Below are 16,758 nucleotides of genomic sequence, written 5' to 3'. Positions count from 1 at the left end.
CTCCAGGACCGAGAGGGGAGTTAATTCCTGCTGTTGGGAGAGGCTGGTGGTGTGTGATGTGGTCACGGTCACCAGCCCCAAGGGCGGCATCGAGGGCTGGGTGAGGGCTTGCTGGTGCCACACCCAGACCAGGTCACAGGCGCAACCCACTCCCCCCCCACCATCCCCCGCACCAGCCGCAACTGATCTCAGCAGCAGCCCAGCCCCAGCCCCCGGGGTGAGGTCGATGGATGCAAATCCTCCGCTCCCCCCCACCCCCACCCGAGCAGGGGGTGCCGAAGGGGGGTGTTTGAATGCAGGCTGTCCAGGCTGGTGATTCTCGGTTTTTGCTACTGGAGGCTGGTGCCCGGGGACAGGACATAGGTGTGGGGGACAGACGAGAGGCGGGGCTGCCTGAGGGCCCTGGGGCAGCTGAAACAAACAGGGTGGCGCGAGGGGCGCCTAGAGCACAGGAGCTGGTTCTCTCTGCTCTGGAGGCCGGCAGTCCAGCTGCACCAAGGTATTGGCGAGCTCCTTGCAGCAGCTCCAGGGGAGGGTCCTTCCTGCCTCTTCCAGCTCTGGGGGGGTGGGGGGGCCGGGGGGCAAGGGTGGTCCCAGGCGTCCCCAGGCCTGTGGCTGCCTCACCCCCTCTGCTCCATCTCCACCTGGCCCTTCCCTCGTGTAAGGACACTGGGCCCTGGATTGGGGGACATCCTAACGCCCTCCCCCCCACAGGATCACAGCTGCCGAGAGCTTATTTCCACAAGTTCAAGGCACCGGAGGCGGGGGGGGGGGGACACGGGAGGACCGTGTCATGTCTGCAGGTGCCCTGCCCCCTCCCGTGTGCACAATGGCCCCTCTCTGAGAAACAAAGGTCTGCTCCGACCTTAACAATGGGAGCCGCCGTCAGAGGTGTTCGCTCTCCCCTCACAAAGGGCCCCGACCACCCGTGGTCCGTGGCCTCCAGGAGGGGCTGGGAGGGGCTGACGCAGAAGAAGCTGGAAAAATCCCTCAGCCGACTCCTGCCACGGACAGGCACCCCCCAGAGCCTGGGGACCGAGCTTCATGGGGTGGGTGGGCCTCGCGGGGCAGCGCCTCGCAAGGTCTCCGGGGACTTGGGTCCCTCCGGCGGGAGGAGACCTCGGCTCTGGGACGGCCAGGGAAGGGCCGGCCCTCCCCACACCGAGATTGCAGAGAAAACATGGGGGCAGTGGGTGAGTGGGGGGCCGGGCAGGCAGCCATCCGCCGTGGGCTCGGGGGGCACTGGGGGTACTCGCAGTCGGGCAGGCTGAGGGGATCCAGCTGTCCCTCGGCTGGTCCTGGGACCCCAGCGCAGCCCTCAAGTCTCTGTCGCATGGAGTGGGGCCCGTGGGCAGCGCTGGCCAGGGGTGAGGCCTGGGGGCAGGTCCTGGGTGGTAGGAGGATGGGCAGAGGAGCCTTAACTCCGTGCGCCTCCTGGGCGCACCTGGGCATCGCCGGGCGTCTCTCCCTCCTCGGCCCCCTGGCTCCCCTGCACCCGAGCTGCGTACAGGCCTCTCTTCTCACCTGCCGCCTCCTCTCCCCCTGGGCAGCGGGCACACGCAGGGTCCCCATTCCTGTCCTGTGGGGCGGGTGGGCTCTTGACTTCCACTAAGCCTTTCGGGTTTCCAGGACCCCCCCTGCCAAAACCTCCGCAGAAGTGGCAACAACTCGCGTGACGGGCTTGCAGCGCCCAGGGAGGGGTGAGTGGGGGCGTCAGGGGCCGGGCAGAGGCAGCACCTCATCCTCAGCAGCCCCCTGCCCTGGGGCACTTGGAAAGCTCACGGCTATAGGGGAGCTGAGGAGGGCAGAGCGGGAGGGGGCGGGGATGTGGTGGGGGCTGCGGGGGGTGCTGGGGCAGGGGGGACGGGGCTCCCTCGTGAAGGGCAGGAAGGAGCGGGGCTGCCTCAAGCCCTCAGAGGTGGGCTCTGTCCCTGCAGGGAGGCCCCCATGCAGGATGCGGGGGGCGTCTGTTCCGGCGGCCCCGGGGGTGCTGGAGACAGATGGGGGCCGGGCCTGCACCGGGGCGAGATTGAATTTGGAGGGTCTGGGAAGAAGCGAGGCAAGGTAAGAGGGGGTCCCCCCCAAGGCTCCACCTCAGGGCCTGGTGATGCTCCTGGCCCCACTTCCTCCCCAGAACGCGGCCCTGCTGTCCTGCTCCCTCGTGGGCCTGTTCCGAGCCCCCAGGCAGGCAGAATTTTGGAGGTGACGGCACCCACTGGCCCCTGCCTCCTACTCCCCACACAGGGGCTCCAGGACCCGCCTCTATCCAGCCTTGGCCTCTCGCTGAGGGGGATGCGAGGCCCCGACCAGGGCGGCCACGCCCAGGTCACGCAGTAGGCTGAGACCTGCGGGACCCCTGCCCCCAACCTCACCTCTGTGCCCAGGGCGCCCCTGGCCCAGCACCCCCATAGCCAGAACCCCATGCCCAGCACCCCGTCCCCTGCCCTGAGGCCGTCGTGCCCTGCAGTTTGTGAAGGTGCCCAGCAGTGTGGCCCCATCCGTGCTCTTCGACCTCCTGCTGGCCGAGTGGCACCTGCCGGCCCCCAACCTGGTGGTGTCGCTGGTCGGCGAGGAGCGGCCCTTTGCCGTGAAGTCGTGGCTGCGGGACGTCCTGCGCAAAGGGCTGGTGAAGGCGGCTCAGAGCACAGGTGACGCCCGCCACGGGCAGGGCCCCAGAGCCCCTGCTGCCACCGTCCTCGCAGGGCCCTCCCTCCACAGTGGCGCACGTCTGCAGTGGGGACAGCCCCTGGGGACAGCCTGGCCACACGGCGGGCTCCACAGGCCTCCGCAGGACACCCGGGGGCGGTGACCGTTTCTACACCCGCTGCCCATGGCTGCTCCTCCTTTGTTCCCCGCCTCCCGCCAGGGAGCAGTCTGGCCAGCCCGTCGCTGGGGTCATAACCAAACCCCTGCCCCAACCTCCCCGGGCTTTATTTCCAGGCCGACTGGGCCTTCAGCAAACCCAGGAAGAGGCTGTGGGGTTCCGATGCCCTCACCCCAGAAACGATTGTAGAAAAGAACCAAGGCCTCCAAAGCAGGCTGGTAATTTGCAGGCGCCCCTGGCCTCTGGCCCAGAGCAGCCAGCTGGGCAGAATCCTGGCCTGCTCTGCCCAGACAGCACCCAGGGGACCAGCTCCCCAGGCTCTGGGTCCTGGGGGGTGGGCAGGGAGGCCCCAGGCTTCAGGGCGCTGTGAGACCCGTGTCCACAGGCGCCTGGATCCTGACCAGCGCGCTCCGTGTGGGCCTCGCCCGCTATGTCGGGCAAGCTGTGCGTGACCAGTCACTGGCCAGCACGTCCACCAAGGCCCGCGTGGTGGCCATCGGCATCGCCCCGCTGGGCCGTGTGCTGCACCGTCAGCTGCTGGACGATGCCCAGGTGAGCATGCGGCTCGGAGCACTGAGGCCTTGGGACGCACGGGGCCTGCGAGGTCCCCAAAATTGCCCACCTAGGGAGGCCACCCAGGCAGCCTCGCAGGCTGACCACACCCCGCCGTCTACTGGTGTTGTTCCAGAATCATCCCTTACGTCCCCTCAAGGCCAGGCCAGCCGTGGACAGAGCAGCCCGGGCTGGGGGGGAGCGAGGCAGCACAGAAGGACCTGGGCGGTGGAGCGAAGCTGTGGGGGAGGGGGGGCGGACGGGGAGCTGGGAGCCCGTGCCCAGCAGGGGGCAGCATCAAGGCGTGAGGAGGAGGCTGCCAGCTCCCGGCAGCACAGGCCTGGGCTGGGGACCTGGGCCCCAAGATCCCACCGAATGAGTGCCCGAATGAGTGGCTTGGCCACCTTCCCGCAAGCCGGGGTGACCCTGGGCCAGGGCCCCCAGCGTCCCCCGGGGGGAGGGGTCTGAGGAGGCCTAGGCAATCCCCGGAGTGGAGCTTCCAGCCCCGGGCTCTGTCTAGAGGGTCCCCTCCCTGGCCTGCCCCCAGGCTCCCCAACAGCAGCCCAGCCCTCCCTCCACCTGGGGTGGGGGCAGCCTGGGGCCTGGTCAGAAGCCTGGCCCAGGCCTCACAGTCCGTGTGGGGCCCAGGAGGACAGCCCTGTTCGCTACCCCATGGATGACAGTGGCGGCCAGGGCCCCCTCTGCCCCCTGGACAACAACCACTCCCACTTCATCCTGGTGGAGCCGGGCCCGCCTGGGAAGGGTGACGGGCCCACGGAGCTGCGGCTGAGGCTGGAAAGGCACATCTCGGAGCAAAGGACTGGCTATGGGGGTGAGGCCCGGCTGCCTGGCTGCCCAGGGAGGCCGCCAGGGAACATGGGGCGGTTGGGGGGGGGGGCCAGTGCGTGGGCAGGGCTGGAAGGACCACCAGGGCGGCGGGGAAGGGCATTCAGGGCTGAAGGCACCACGGTGGCCCAGGAGGGGGACCCGCCAGCCAGCGTGCTGGGGGATGCAGCTGTGGGGAGTAGCCCTGCCAAGTGATAACATTCCCACCAGGTGGCAGAGTGGTTTCAGGCTCATGCCCAGTGGGGCACCGCTGGCCACAGGCTCTGGCAGTGGGCTCGGGGCTTTGGGAAGAAATTGAGATGTGTGGGTTTCAAATTTCCCTCCACGGACTACGAAGTAGGCTGCCGCCAGGGGGCAGAGTCGTCTGGGGAATGGGCACGGCTATGGCCCATTCAAAAGCTGGATTTGCAAATACTAGCGCACAGCTGATATTTGTAAACAAGGTGTAGAATGGCGTGCGATGTTTATAAGCAATACGTCCTGTTTGTCAACTGAGCCCACTTTAATGGAAACACGGCCAGAGCCGTGTTTAAACCATCAGCACGTAGGTGCGGCCCACGATATCCGCCCCATTCAGTCAGGAGGCGCCCTTGGTGTTGGAGGGGACCCTTCCCAGGGTGGGGCGCCCCTGCCTGCCCGCCTGTGCCCCCCACTCAGCCGAGGGGCAGCTCCAGGCTTCCCTGGGGCTTCCCGTGTGGAAGACTCATTTCCAGTTTGTTTGGGGAAGAAACCCACCATCGCCCTCCCCCACCTCTCGGATGCACCCCGGGGGGCTCGGAGGACCCAGCCGCAAGGCCATGGCCCTTTCTGCCCTGATGGGAGGGGCGGGGGGGCACTGGGTGTGTGGCTGGTGCGGCCAGGGACCGCAAGTTCAACTTCGCAGTGTTGTTGGTTCGTTTGCTTGTTTGCTTTCCAGGGCCACACCCGCGGCCTCTGGAGGTTCCCAGGCCAGGGGTCGAATCGGAGCTGTAGCCGCCGGCCGACACCACAGCCACAGCAACGCGGGATCTGAGCCGCGTCTGCGGCCTACCCCACAGCACACGGCAACACCGGACCCTTAACCCACGGAGTGAGCCCAGGGATCGAACCTGTGTCCTCATGGATACGTGTTGGGTTGTAACCTGCTGAGCCACGATGGGAACTCCCTAAGTCCGCGTTTGAATAGCCACAAAGCAGCTGCCTCGGGCAGTAGCGTGTGGGGCTGGCATCCTTGCCTGACGGGCAGCCTGAAGCCCACACCTCAATAGAAAAAGCCCCTTTGCTGGAGTTTGCCCAGAAAATGGAGAGATTGACGGTGTGAGGCCGGGGCGTCACCCCACAGGGAGGGTCCCAGGCCCTCCGCCCCCCGAGCACCCGGCGGACCTCCTCACGCTCTGTCCACAGGCACCAGCAGCATCGAGATCCCGGTCCTCTGCCTGCTGGTCAACGGCGACCCCAGCACCCTGGAGGTAGGGTGGGGGCAGGGGGCCTCCCGCGTGGCCCGCCCTGCCAGGACAGGGACGCGCCGGAGCTGATTCCGGGTCGCTGTCCCCTCCCGCCCGCCTCAGAGGATCTCCAGGGCTGTGGAGCACGCCGCGCCGTGGCTCATCCTGGCGGGCTCTGGGGGCGTCGCCGACGTGCTGGCCGCCTTGGTGCACCAGCCCCAGCTCCTGGTGCCCCAGGTGGCTGAGAAGCAGCTCAGAGAGAAGTTCCCCAGCGAGCGCTTCTCCCGGGAGGACATCCTGCACTGGACAGCCCTGGTATGAGCTGCCCACAAACCACGCTCAGGCGACCCAGCGCCCCCGCGGCGCGTCCACAGCTGCAAAGCCCCCACCTCACCCCTGCCCAGGCCCTCGTGCAGCCGGGGTACCTTGGTCTATGGGTGGGGCCTCCCGGGGCCAAGGGGCAGCGGGTGGACAGGGTGGTACCTGGCCTGCTCCCTGGGGCTGCCTGGGGCCCAGTGGGCAGCGGGTGGAGAGGGAGGCAGCTGGCCTGCTCCCTGGGGCCCAGCAGGCAGCAGGTGGACAGGGCGGCGGCTGGCCTGCCGCGGGGCCGCCTCAGGGCCTTCATCCTGGTGCCGCAGCTGCAGAACATAGCCTCGCACCCGCACCTGCTCACCGTGCATGACTTCGAGCAGGAGGGCTCCGAGGAGCTGGACACAGTGATCCTCAAGGCGCTGGTGAAAGGTGAGGCCCGGCCGCCGGCCCGCGGGGGGCCCTGGGGGGGGGGTCCAGCCAGCCCGGCGAGGGGCGACCCCCCATGCCCTGCCACTTCCCGGGTCCTCCTGGGGCCTGTGCTTGGGGCAGGGACGCTGCCCGGGGGCTGCCAGTGGCCCAGACGCCTGGACAGCTGCACTCCTCCGTGCGAGGGCCAGCGTGTGCGTGGGAGCCTGCGGGCGAGCGGGTATGGCATGGGCAGCAGAACTGGAGCAGAGCAGAGCCTGGCAAGGCCTCCGCGCAAGGGCGACCTCAGAGCCGAGAAACATTCTGTGTTTGGCACGTTTTATGAGGTGTATTTGCTCATGGTTTCAAACACGAGGAGTTCCCGTTGCGGCGCAGCGGGTTAAGAGCCCGACATAGCGTCTGTGAGGATACGGGTTCGATCCCTGGCCTCGCTCCGCGGGTTAAGGGTCTGGCATTGCCACAAGTTGTGGTGCAGGCCACAGACGCAGCTCAGATCCGGTGTTGTCGCGGCCGTGGAGCAGACCGGCGGCTGCAGCTCCGATGTGACCCCTCGTCTGGGAAATTCCATAAGCTGCAGGTGCAGCCATAAAATGAAAAAAAAAAATAAACAAAAAAGCCTAGATTGTTCAGTTCAGTGGGTTTGAATGTTTTCACAAGGTTATGTATCCATTGCTAGTAATTCCAGAACATTCCAGAGGGTCCCATTAGTCACACTCCATGTCCCCAGCCCCTGGCATCCACCCATCTCCTGTGTCTATGAATTTGCTGATCACACACCGTGTGGCATCGGCATCTGACTTCTTTCACGAGCAGGATGTGGGGGTCGTCCGTGGTGTCGCCTGTGTCAGGGCTCCACTCCCCGCTAAGGCGAAGCCTCCAGGTTTGGCTCCTGTGTCCCTGTCAGGGGACACTTTTGGCTGCTACGCCCTACGTGCTTCTTTTTTTTTTTCGTTTTCTTTTTTGGCTGCCCCATGGCGTATGGGGTTCCCAGGCCAGAGATCAGATCCGAGCTGCAGTTGCGACCTACGCCACAGCTGCGGCAATGCCAGCCCCTTAACCACGGCATCCTGGCGCTGCAGAGATGCCACCAATCTCCTTGTGCCACAGCAGGAACTCCCCCTGCGTGCTTCTTATGGGACATAAACACTTGCTGGGGGGCTGACCCCGGCAGTGGATGGACAGAGGCCTCGCGGGGAGGGGCCGTGTGGCCAGGCAGTGGGCCGCCTGCTCGTCTCCTGCTCTGCTCACTCCGGGTCCCCTTGGGCTCCCAGCCTTGGCTCCTGGGGTCTGGAGATGTCTCGTGACTCCCGCCATGACTCAGAGGGTGTGGTGGCGCCAGGGCCCCGTCTCGATGCCCCGTATCTAGGAGCCCCTCCTCGAGGGGCCCTGGGCCACCGGCCGGCGCTGCCAGGGCCCCGTTCCCCTCACTGCCCCTGCCCCCTCTGCCTGCAGCCTGCAAGAGCCACAGCCAGGAGGCACAGGACTACCTGGACGAGCTGAAGCTGGCCGTGGCCTGGGACCGCGTAGACATTGCCAAGAGCGAGATTTTCAACGGGGACGTGGAGTGGAAGGTGCCGGCTCGGCTCCGGCCAGCGCAGGGCAGGGACCCGGGCGAGGGTCTGGGTCGGGTGGTGTCCTGAGGGCCGCTGGCTGGGTCCCTCTGGCCCAGCTTTGGCTGAGGGGGCCCCGGGAGGGCCAGGGCACCTCTCTCGGCGGCGGCCCCGGGCGGGATGGGCCTGCCCCGGCCCAGGGGACCGGCTGGCCGCCCAGGAGCCGGGGGTCCGTGGCGAGGGTCCCCGCGCCCGCTGCCGCCCCCGCCCTCGTGGTCCCCCTTCCCCCCGGGCTCGCTCTCACCCTCCGCCCTGTGCCGCCCAGTCCCACGACCTGGAGGAGGTGCTGATGGACGCGCTGGTGAACAACAAGCCCGAGTTCGTGCGCCTCCTCGTGGACAACGGCGCCGACGTGGCGGACTTCCTGACCTACGGGCGGCTGCAGCAGCTCTACCGCTCCGTGCGCCCCAAGAGCCTGCTCTTCGACCTGCTGCAGCGCAAGCTCGAGGAGGGCCGCCTGACGCTGGGGCTGGGCGCGCAGCCGGCCCGGGAGCCGCCCGCCGGGCCGCCCGCCTTCTCCCTGCACGAGGTGTCGCGGGTGCTCAAGGACTTCCTGCACGACGCCTGCCGCGGCCTCTACCAGGCGGTGAGCGGGGCCGGCGGGGGCGGGCGGGGGCCGTGGCGGCGGCGGGCTGACGGCCCCGTCCTCCAGGAGAGGGGCCCGGCCAGGCGGCCCCCGGGCCAGAAGGGGCTGCTGGACCTGACGCAGAGGAGCGAGAACCCCTGGAGGGACCTGTTCCTGTGGGCTGTGCTGCAGAACCGCCACGAGATGGCCACCTACTTCTGGGCCATGGTGAGGACTCCGGGAGGCTCGGGGCCCCTGAGGGGTCCCCCGGGGCGATGGCCGCCTCCTCAGACCCGGTCTCCTAGGGCCAGGAGGGAGTGGCGGCCGCTCTGGCCGCCTGCAAGATCCTCAAAGAGATGTCCCACCTGGAGACAGAGGCCGCGGTGGGCCGCACGCTGTGCCAGGCCAAGTACGAGCAGCTGGCGCTGGGTGAGCACCGAGGCGGGGGCCCGGGGCCCCTCCCCGAAACCCTCACAGAGGGGCAGATGGCACCCGTGATGGGGGCGCAGCTCCCCGCCTCAGGCACACACCCCGCCGGGCGGGGACCCGCGAGGGGGAGGTTCCCATGGTCCTGCGGGGGGACGGCCAGGCGGGGACGGGCCGCATCCACGTGGCAGCCCCCGGGGGGTGGGCACCGGGCAGGGCCCAGCTCGCCAGCTGGGGGCAGAGGAGGAGGGCGGGCGGGGGCCGGGCCTGGGCGTCCGTGGCAGTGGCCGCGCCCTCGGCAGACCTGTTCTCCGAGTGCTACGGCAACAGCGAGGAGCGCGCCTTTGCTCTGCTGGTGCGCCGGAACCGCTCCTGGAGCAGGACCACCTGTCTGCACCTGGCCACCGAGGCTGATGCCAAGGCCTTCTTTGCCCACGATGGGGTGCAGGTGAGCGAGGCCTCGGGAGGGCTGCAGGGGACCAGGCAGCGGGCAGACAGGGGGCGCCCCAGCTGACCTCCCTCGCCCCTCGCCCCCGGCCTGCACCCTGGCCACTCGGGAAGGGGTGCGGTGGAGGGGGGGTTCCGTTCCTGGGAGGCTAGGAGCTTCAGCTGACCCTTGAAGGGCGTGCCTGGTGTGGGCACAGCGGGGTCAGCAGCCGTGCCTTTACCCCAGGCCTTCCTCACCCGGATCTGGTGGGGCGACATGGCCTCGGGCACCCCTGTCCTGCGGCTGCTGGCCGCCTTCCTCTGTCCGGCCCTCGTCTACACCAACCTCATCACCTTCAGGTCCGTCGGGGCAGGGCGAGGCGGGTGGTCCCTGGGCTTTGCTGGCACTGGCGACAGCTTGCCCCCCCCTCCCCCCCGCCCGCCTTCGTGGCCCTGCCTGTCCCCCTTCTCCGTGCATCCAGCACTTTCTCTGTTGCCTCGGTGCTCGGGGGGGCCCTTCCACATCCCTGAGGGTCGCCTGCGCTCCCAGGGAGGAGGCCCCTCTGAGGACAGGCCTGGAGGACCTGCAGGAGCTGGACAGTCTGGACACGGAGAAGAGCCTGCTGTGCAGCCCGGGCAGCCGGTGAGGCCCCGGGGAGGCTGGGCCGTCGGGGAGCTGGGCTCCGGTGGGCCCCGGACGCCCGTCTCAGCGCCCGCGGGGCCTCCTTTGTGGCGCAGGGCAGAGGCGCGGGCCGTGGCGCCGAGGACTCGGGGCAGCCGGGGCCCGCACGCGGCCTTCCTGCTCACGCGCTGGCGGAAGTTCTGGGGCGCGCCCGTGACCGTGTTCCTGGGCAACGTGCTCATGTACTTCGCCTTCCTCTTCCTCTTCTCCTACGTGCTGCTGGTGGACTTCCGGCCGCCCCCGCAGGGGCCGTCGGGGCCCGAGGTCACGCTCTACTTCTGGGTGTTCACGCTGGTGCTGGAGGAGATCCGGCAGGTGGGTGGCGGGCCTGGCCCCGCAGGACGGAGCCCCGGGCGGCCGTCCCCGGGGCCGTGCGTCTCCGTCACCGGGCCGTGCGCCCCCCGCCAGGGCTTCTTCACGGACGAGGACACGCACCTGGTGAAGAAGGTCACGCTGTACGTGGAGGACAACTGGAACAAGTGCGACATGGGGGCCATCTTCCTCTTCCTCGCGGGTGTCACCTGCAGGTCCGTGGGGCGCAGAGGCCGGGCAGGGGCGGCCCGGGCGGGCCAGCGGGCAGGGCTGCTGCGGGGATGGATCCACGCGGCCCCCCCCCGCCCCGCCGCCGGACACCCCGCTTGGCCCCGGCCCCCGTGCAGCCCGCGCTCCCCGCAGGATGCTGCCGTCGGGGTTCGAGGCCGGCCGCACCATCCTGGCCGTGGACTTCATGGTGTTCGCGCTCCGGCTCATCCACATCTTCGCCATCCACAAGCAGCTGGGCCCCAAGATCATCATCGTGGAGCGGATGGTGCGCCCCCCCGGGGCGGGGGGGGGAGGCCGCGGCCCCCGCTAGGCGGGTGCTGAGCTCCTCTCCCCCCCCGCCCCCCGGAGATGAGGGACGTCTTCTTCTTCCTCTTCTTCCTGAGCGTGTGGCTCGTGGCCTACGGCGTGACCACCCAGGCGCTGCTGCACCCCCACGACGGCCGCCTGGAGTGGATCTTCCGCCGCGTGCTCTACCGGCCCTACCTGCAGATCTTCGGACAGATCCCCCTGGACGAGATCGACGGTCAGGACTCCGCCCGGGGGGGGGTGGGCCGGGCCCCCAGGCCAGCTCTAAGTAGGACTCCCACCCTGGAGTGTAGCCGGTGCGTCACGCGGCCCTCGAGAGGGGCCTTGGGGGTCCCAGGGACCCCAGCCTGGAGCTGGCTGACGGCAAGGACGTCCCCGTGGCCAGACCCCGGGCCCTGCACACCTGCGCGTAGCCAGGCAGCCAGGGCACAGCTCTGGGCTGAGTCATGTTAGCTGCAGAGGCCCAACCGTGGGCTGCAGGTGGGGACCGGTGGCGGGCAGACAGGGCAGCCCGGGGAAGGGGGCAAGCTTTGCCATGTGGAGGGGTGGGCAGGTACTACAAGGGCAGAGCGGGGGCCTCCCAGTCCACCCCTGACTGTCACCTGGGATCGGGGCCCCTTGGGCTGGCCGCACGCGCCTGGGCCTGTACCTGCTGGGCAGCGGGTCTCCTGTCGCCTCCCCCATCCACCCGCTCCACCCGCCAGCCCTGGGCCAGCCTGCTGGAAAGGCCCTCCGCTGGGGGGCTGTTCTGGAAGGCACCCATGCTTCTTCTGCCCCCATGTGTGCCCGGCCTCCTGCGTGGTGTGCCCTGTCTGAGGGGTTTCCAGAAGGGCCCCTGTTCAGGGCTGGGGCTGGGGCCGGGGCCGGACGAGGCTCCCCGGACTCCCCGGGTCAAGGCAGTACAGGGTGGGAGGCGGTGGCTCAGCCGTGAGGGCTGGGATTCCGGGAGGAAGAGGGGGCACCAGCTGTGCTGGGCACTGCAGGTGAGGGGCGCCGGTGGTGTCAGGCGGAGGCCACCCGGGCCCACGGGGCAATCGCTGGCAGTGAGGCCTGACCGCGGCCACTGCAGCTAATGAGGCGAGGTTGGTGCCCCACGGCCCGGTAAATATTTGTCATGGGATGGGGACATATGACTGAACTGAACCTGCCCCAGGGCGGGGGGCGGCTGTGCCGTCATGGAAGTTGCCTCCTAATTAGGGTTTCCGCGGGCTCATTTCCTCGCTGTTTGCTTCCTCCCCCCCCCCCGCCGCACCCCACTCCGCGCCCCGGGTGTTTGTTCATCCACCAGCATCGCTTTCCAGGCCATTAGCTTAATGAGATCCCCACCGCATGGCCCCGGCTGAGGGGCACTGCCTGACCCCAGCATGGCCCAGTCCCACGGGGCCCCTTGGGAGGAGGGGGGGGCGGGCTGGGCGAGTCCGGGACTGGGCAGGGGGGATGGGAGTCACTCCTGCTCCGATGGCCACAGGCTGGTATGAGGGGACGCTGGGACAGTACGGAGTCGCCCAGAGCCTGGGGCCACCTGGGGAAGGCAGGGGCTGCCGACCCCCCGAGGGCCAGCCCGAAGCGGAAGTCGGTGATCAGGGCTGGGCCTGGGCCAGCTCATGGAGGCTGCCAGCAGGTCCCTCCCGCAGCGCGTCGGCTCAGGCCCCTCAGGGCACAGCCCCCTGCTCCCTGTGAGCCCCCGACCCCAGAGCCCCCCCGCGCTGCAGGGAGGGTAAGTCACTCCCTTAGGGGCCAAGAGGGCAGGTAGCCCCATGGTCCTGGGATCGGTGCCGCCCTGCTCTCTGCCCACACACATGCCTGCAGGAGTGAGGGGCTGAGGGGGTCGGGGGAGTGCCTTTCCTGGGCTCTAGGCCCCAGGACAACTCACTTCCCAACCCGGCCTGGTGGCGCCTCTGAGAGTCACGAGGAGACGCTTTCATCAGGCAGATTTACGGCTTCACAAACACGCTTCCCTCCCTCCCGGCCCGTCCCACCTCCTCCGGCCCCTCGGAGGGAGGGAGGGAAGGGGTCAGCAGTCAGCCCAGAGCACATCTGTGGGCTGTGGAAGGGGTGGCTGGGGTCACAGTGACGCCGGAGGGACTGGTCCTGGTGGGGGAGATGCGGACGCAGACACAGGCCCTGCCAGCCAGACCTGCAGCGTGGAGGTGCAGACGCGGGCACACAGCGAGAGAGACCCCCAAGGCCCCCCCTACTAGTCACAGCACGAAGGCCGGGAGGGGCCGGGACAGAAACCCAGCCCAGCCTGCGTGAGCACGCGTGTGCACACAAATACACGTGCACGCAGGGCCTGTGGGGGTCGGCAGCTGAAGCCCCGAGGCCCTCCTGATGCCGAGGTGCCCCAGCACCCAGGCCGCCCTCCCCTATGTCCTTCACTCTCCCCTGGCTTCCCTGCACCCACCTCCCGGGGTGGGGTTCCAGGGTGGTCCTGCAGGGGCAGAGGCAGGCATGGGAGGGCTGGTGGGGGGCCCCTCCACGGCGTCCCTGTCCAGGGTGTGGTGCTCAGCTACCCCCAGAGTGCCCACTCCCTCCACCAGAGATGCTTCTTCAGGCTGGCTCCTGCAATAATCAGTGTCAAGGGCGTTCTGCTTCTACTCTCTTTGGAAATGGTATAGACTCGTCCCCTGCCTGGAATCCTGTGGCAGGCTGTACTGTCATAAAGGCCCTGACAAGTCCTGCAGGAGAGACCACCTTCCCTTGGCAAGGCCAGCTCCCTACGGGCTGGGAGAAGAGCCTTTGATGGTGGCGGTGGTGGGGAGGGGGCGAGAAGCAACCAGCAGAAACCAGGGGCTCCAGAGGGCCCCGGCTCTGTGTCCAGGGCCTGAGGTCCTGGCCGTGACCTCGGCCCGGCAGAGGAGGGGAGTAGGGCTGGCACCTGCAGGCTGACCACCCAGGGCTGGGGTGGCCCACCACAGGGACTTTGAGCGCCAAAGCCCAGATGACCCCAGAAACCCCGAGAGCCATCCCAGGGTGGCCCTGCCTGACTCCCACGGTGCCTGCTCCGTTTCAGAAGCCCGCGTGAACTGCTCCGTGCACCCGCTGCTGCTGGAGGGCTCGCCCTCCTGCCCGAACCTCTATGCCAACTGGCTGGTCATCCTCCTGCTGGTCACCTTCCTGCTGGTCACCAACGTGCTGCTCATGAACCTGCTCATCGCCATGTTCAGGTGCCCCCCTGGCCCTGCTCCGCCCACGTAGGGTGCCCATGGGTCCAGCCCACCCTGGCCCAGACGGCAGGCTGCAAACGCCTCTCTGCCCGCAGGAGGGGCCTGGATGTGGGGTGTCACCCAAAACGCCGGCTCCCCTTCGGGCCGGGCCTGGAGTGCAGGCAGAGGGAATTCAGGGCACCGAGGGGGCGTGCGGGTGGGTCGGGGTGCCCCGGAGCAGGGGCTGGGTCTGCGCAGGCTGAAGCCGAGGGGGCAGTGGGAGACCCCAGATGCTCGAAGCCCCCTCCAGGACTCCCGCAGAGAAAGGTGGCAGGAGGGCGGTGGGGGCGCCTCGGGGCGCCGGGAGTGGGGGAGGGAGCGGCCGCGGCGTGCCCACCACCCACGCTGCGTCCTCAGCTACACGTTCCAGGTGGTGCAGGGCAACGCGGACATGTTCTGGAAGTTCCAGCGCTACCACCTCATCGTGGAGTATCACGAGCGCCCGGCCCTGGCCCCGCCCTTCATCCTCCTCAGCCACCTGAGCCTGCTGCTCAAGCGGGTCTTCCGGAAGGAGGCCGCGCAGAAGCGGGCGCACCTGGGTGAGGCCCTGGCTGGGATCTGTCCAGGCCCCGGGGGCAGCTGGCACAGGCTGGGCCGTGCCGGGTGCGGGCCCTCCGTGAGGGGCGGGCTCCTTCCGCCTGGCTTTGCCCCCCCCCCACCGACCCCGCCTGGTCCGGCCCGGGCTCTGCCCCTGATGCTGCCCGGCCTTCCCAGAGAGAGACCTGCCTGAGCCCCTGGACCAGAAGGTGGTCACCTGGGAGGCGGTGCAGAAGGAGAACGCGCTGGGCAAGCTGGAGAAGCAGCGGAAGGACAGCGGGGAGGAGCTGCTTCGAAAGACGGCCCACAGGTGCCCGGGCGGGCAAGGCCAGGGGCACCGAGCCCGGGATCGGTGCCCCGTCCCCAGCAGGGCAGGGCTGGCCAGGAGAGGCCTCAGCGGCAGGGGCTGGGAGATGCTTGCCGGGACCACCGGGGGGCGTCAGGCTGGCTTAAAGCGGGTGTGGCCCTCTCACGGCCCAGGGTCCGAGCGGGACACGCAGCCTCCCCAACCCTGGACAGGGCCCCGACCTCGTGCCCGTGGAGGCTCCGTGATCCCCACACCCACCCGAAGGGCCTGGGCCATGGGATGGGGGGGATGGGGAGGTCCCCGCCTGGGGGTGCCCCTGCCCCCAGCAGCCTGCTGCCCGCGTGCTTCTGCCACAGGGTGGACTCCGTAGCCAAGTACCTGGGGGCGCTGAGAGAGCAGGAGAGGCGGGTCAAGCGGCTCGAGTCTCAGGTGGGCGGGCAGCGCAGAGCGTCTGGGCTCCTGGGCGGGGGCTGCCACGGGCTCGGCCCCCAGGACTGGGGTGGGGGTCGGGGGAGGCCCTGCGGGTCCGGTACCTGTACCCGCCTCTCCCTGACCGGGGAGCCTGCAGCTCTTCCCGGGGGGCTCCTGCATTTAAGACCCTCGCCGTCCACTCCCCACCCAGGCCAGAGCCTCCCCTTCCTGACTTGCAGCCACCAGAGGGAGGGTCTCGGGCAGCAGGGGCCCTTCGGGGAGGGCACCCCTGTCCTGAGTACACCGGGGGGCTGCCCCTCCTCCAGGTCAACTACTGCACGGTGCTCCTGTCCTCCGTGGCCGACACGCTGGCCCAGGGCAGCGCCTACTGGAGTGAGTGTGTCTGTCCCCACAAGTCCTGGGGGCCCGTGGGGTCGGCGGGCACAGGGACCCCACTGCCAGCCCGCTGGCCTGGAGGCAGAGGACCTGGGGCTGTGCTGCATCCTCTCCTCCAGGCCTCTGCTTCCCACCTGCCCTGGGAGGGGACTCCCTGCTCTCTGATGGCCCTTGGCCGGCCACCATCCTCAGGGAGGGGCGGGGGCCCTCTGACAAAGTCACTGACCTGGCTGGAGTGAGGGCTCTGCCGGCCCCATCCCCGACCAGGGCCACCCCTCTTCCCCGTCAGACTCTTGGAACTTCAGCAGTGGGAGCCCACAGGCTTCTGCTGACGGAGGAGGGCGCCTGAGCGGCAGGGAGCACCCGGAGGCCGGGCCACCGCCCTCGAGCGCCTGAGCCACGTGAACTGTCAGCGCAGGGCGGCCTCTCCCGGGGCCCCGGGCCCTGAACTGATCATCCTGGCCCCGTGGACAAGCCAACCTCCTCCCACCTCCAGCTGGCGCCCCGTCCCTGCCAGCCCCGCAGGGGGATGTGGCTTATGGCCTCAAAAGGAACCACTCCCTGCCCTGCCTGGCATCTCCTGAGCCCCTTGGCCTGGGCGTGTTGCCGGCCCCCTCCCTGACAGGCAGAGCCCCCGTGACCCCATCCAGAACCAGCCCTCCGGGCCGGGAGAGCAGACACCTGCTGAGCCGCGTTGGGTGGGCGGTTTCCCCACAGGCCACACGGTCCTCTCCTCAACCTGTGTTGCCCGCCAAGAGACCAGTCTTTTTCTGCAAGGCTTGTACTCGGAATTTCTGTCCATGAAGGACCAGGGCATGTTGGCTGCCACACCGCCAGCAGCTCACAGCACACACTAGACTAACCAGCCCAGGATGTGGCTGTGGTCCCCACCCCAAGAGGACCCGCCTGTGCCCCAAGAGCTGCTGGATTATAAACGAGGCCTGGGAGACACACCCACG

General features: G+C 68.8%; 1 protein-coding gene across 2 annotated transcripts; it reads left to right on the top strand.

Annotated features, from left to right (window-relative positions):
* Window positions 1–1,937: 1,937 nt before the first annotated feature.
* On the top strand, window positions 1,938–16,575 carry TRPM5 (transient receptor potential cation channel subfamily M member 5). 2 transcript variants are annotated; one of them, XM_047774970.1, is made up of 24 exons: window positions 1,938–2,064; window positions 2,468–2,648; window positions 3,210–3,376; window positions 4,025–4,208; window positions 5,606–5,670; window positions 5,770–5,961; window positions 6,285–6,387; window positions 7,837–7,955; window positions 8,260–8,580; window positions 8,647–8,787; window positions 8,865–8,988; window positions 9,288–9,433; window positions 9,659–9,771; window positions 9,962–10,054; window positions 10,150–10,408; window positions 10,502–10,620; window positions 10,769–10,901; window positions 10,985–11,159; window positions 13,956–14,109; window positions 14,506–14,687; window positions 14,863–14,995; window positions 15,349–15,421; window positions 15,730–15,796; window positions 16,089–16,575. In XM_047774970.1, exons 1-24 carry the CDS (start codon window positions 1,948–1,950, stop codon window positions 16,193–16,195), a joined length of 3,468 nt encoding a protein of 1,155 aa, XP_047630926.1. In that variant the 5' UTR covers window positions 1,938–1,947; the 3' UTR covers window positions 16,196–16,575. The 2 variants fall into 2 exon arrangements, with proteins under 2 accessions (XP_047630926.1, XP_047630925.1); XM_047774969.1 differs by having other exon boundaries at window positions 8,260–8,787.
* Window positions 16,576–16,758: the final 183 nt, after the last annotated feature.

This window comes from Phacochoerus africanus, chromosome 4 (genome assembly GCF_016906955.1).
Source record: "Phacochoerus africanus isolate WHEZ1 chromosome 4, ROS_Pafr_v1, whole genome shotgun sequence".
Taxonomy (NCBI): Eukaryota; Metazoa; Chordata; class Mammalia; order Artiodactyla; family Suidae; genus Phacochoerus; species Phacochoerus africanus.
The sequence above is the reverse complement of the archived record's forward strand: the minus strand, read 5'-3'. Positions and strand labels throughout refer to the sequence as shown.

Coding starts and splice junctions, on each gene's coding strand:
- TRPM5 (XM_047774969.1), top strand. CDS start 1,948: ATGCAGGATGCGGGGGGCGTCTGTTCCGGCGGCCCCGGGGGTGCTGGA. Junction 2,065..2,467: donor CTGGGAAGAAGCGAGGCAAG/GTAAGAGGGGGT, acceptor CGTGCCCTGCAG/TTTGTGAAGGTGCCCAGCAG. Junction 10,621..10,768: donor CTCGCGGGTGTCACCTGCAG/GTCCGTGGGGCG, acceptor CGCTCCCCGCAG/GATGCTGCCGTCGGGGTTCG.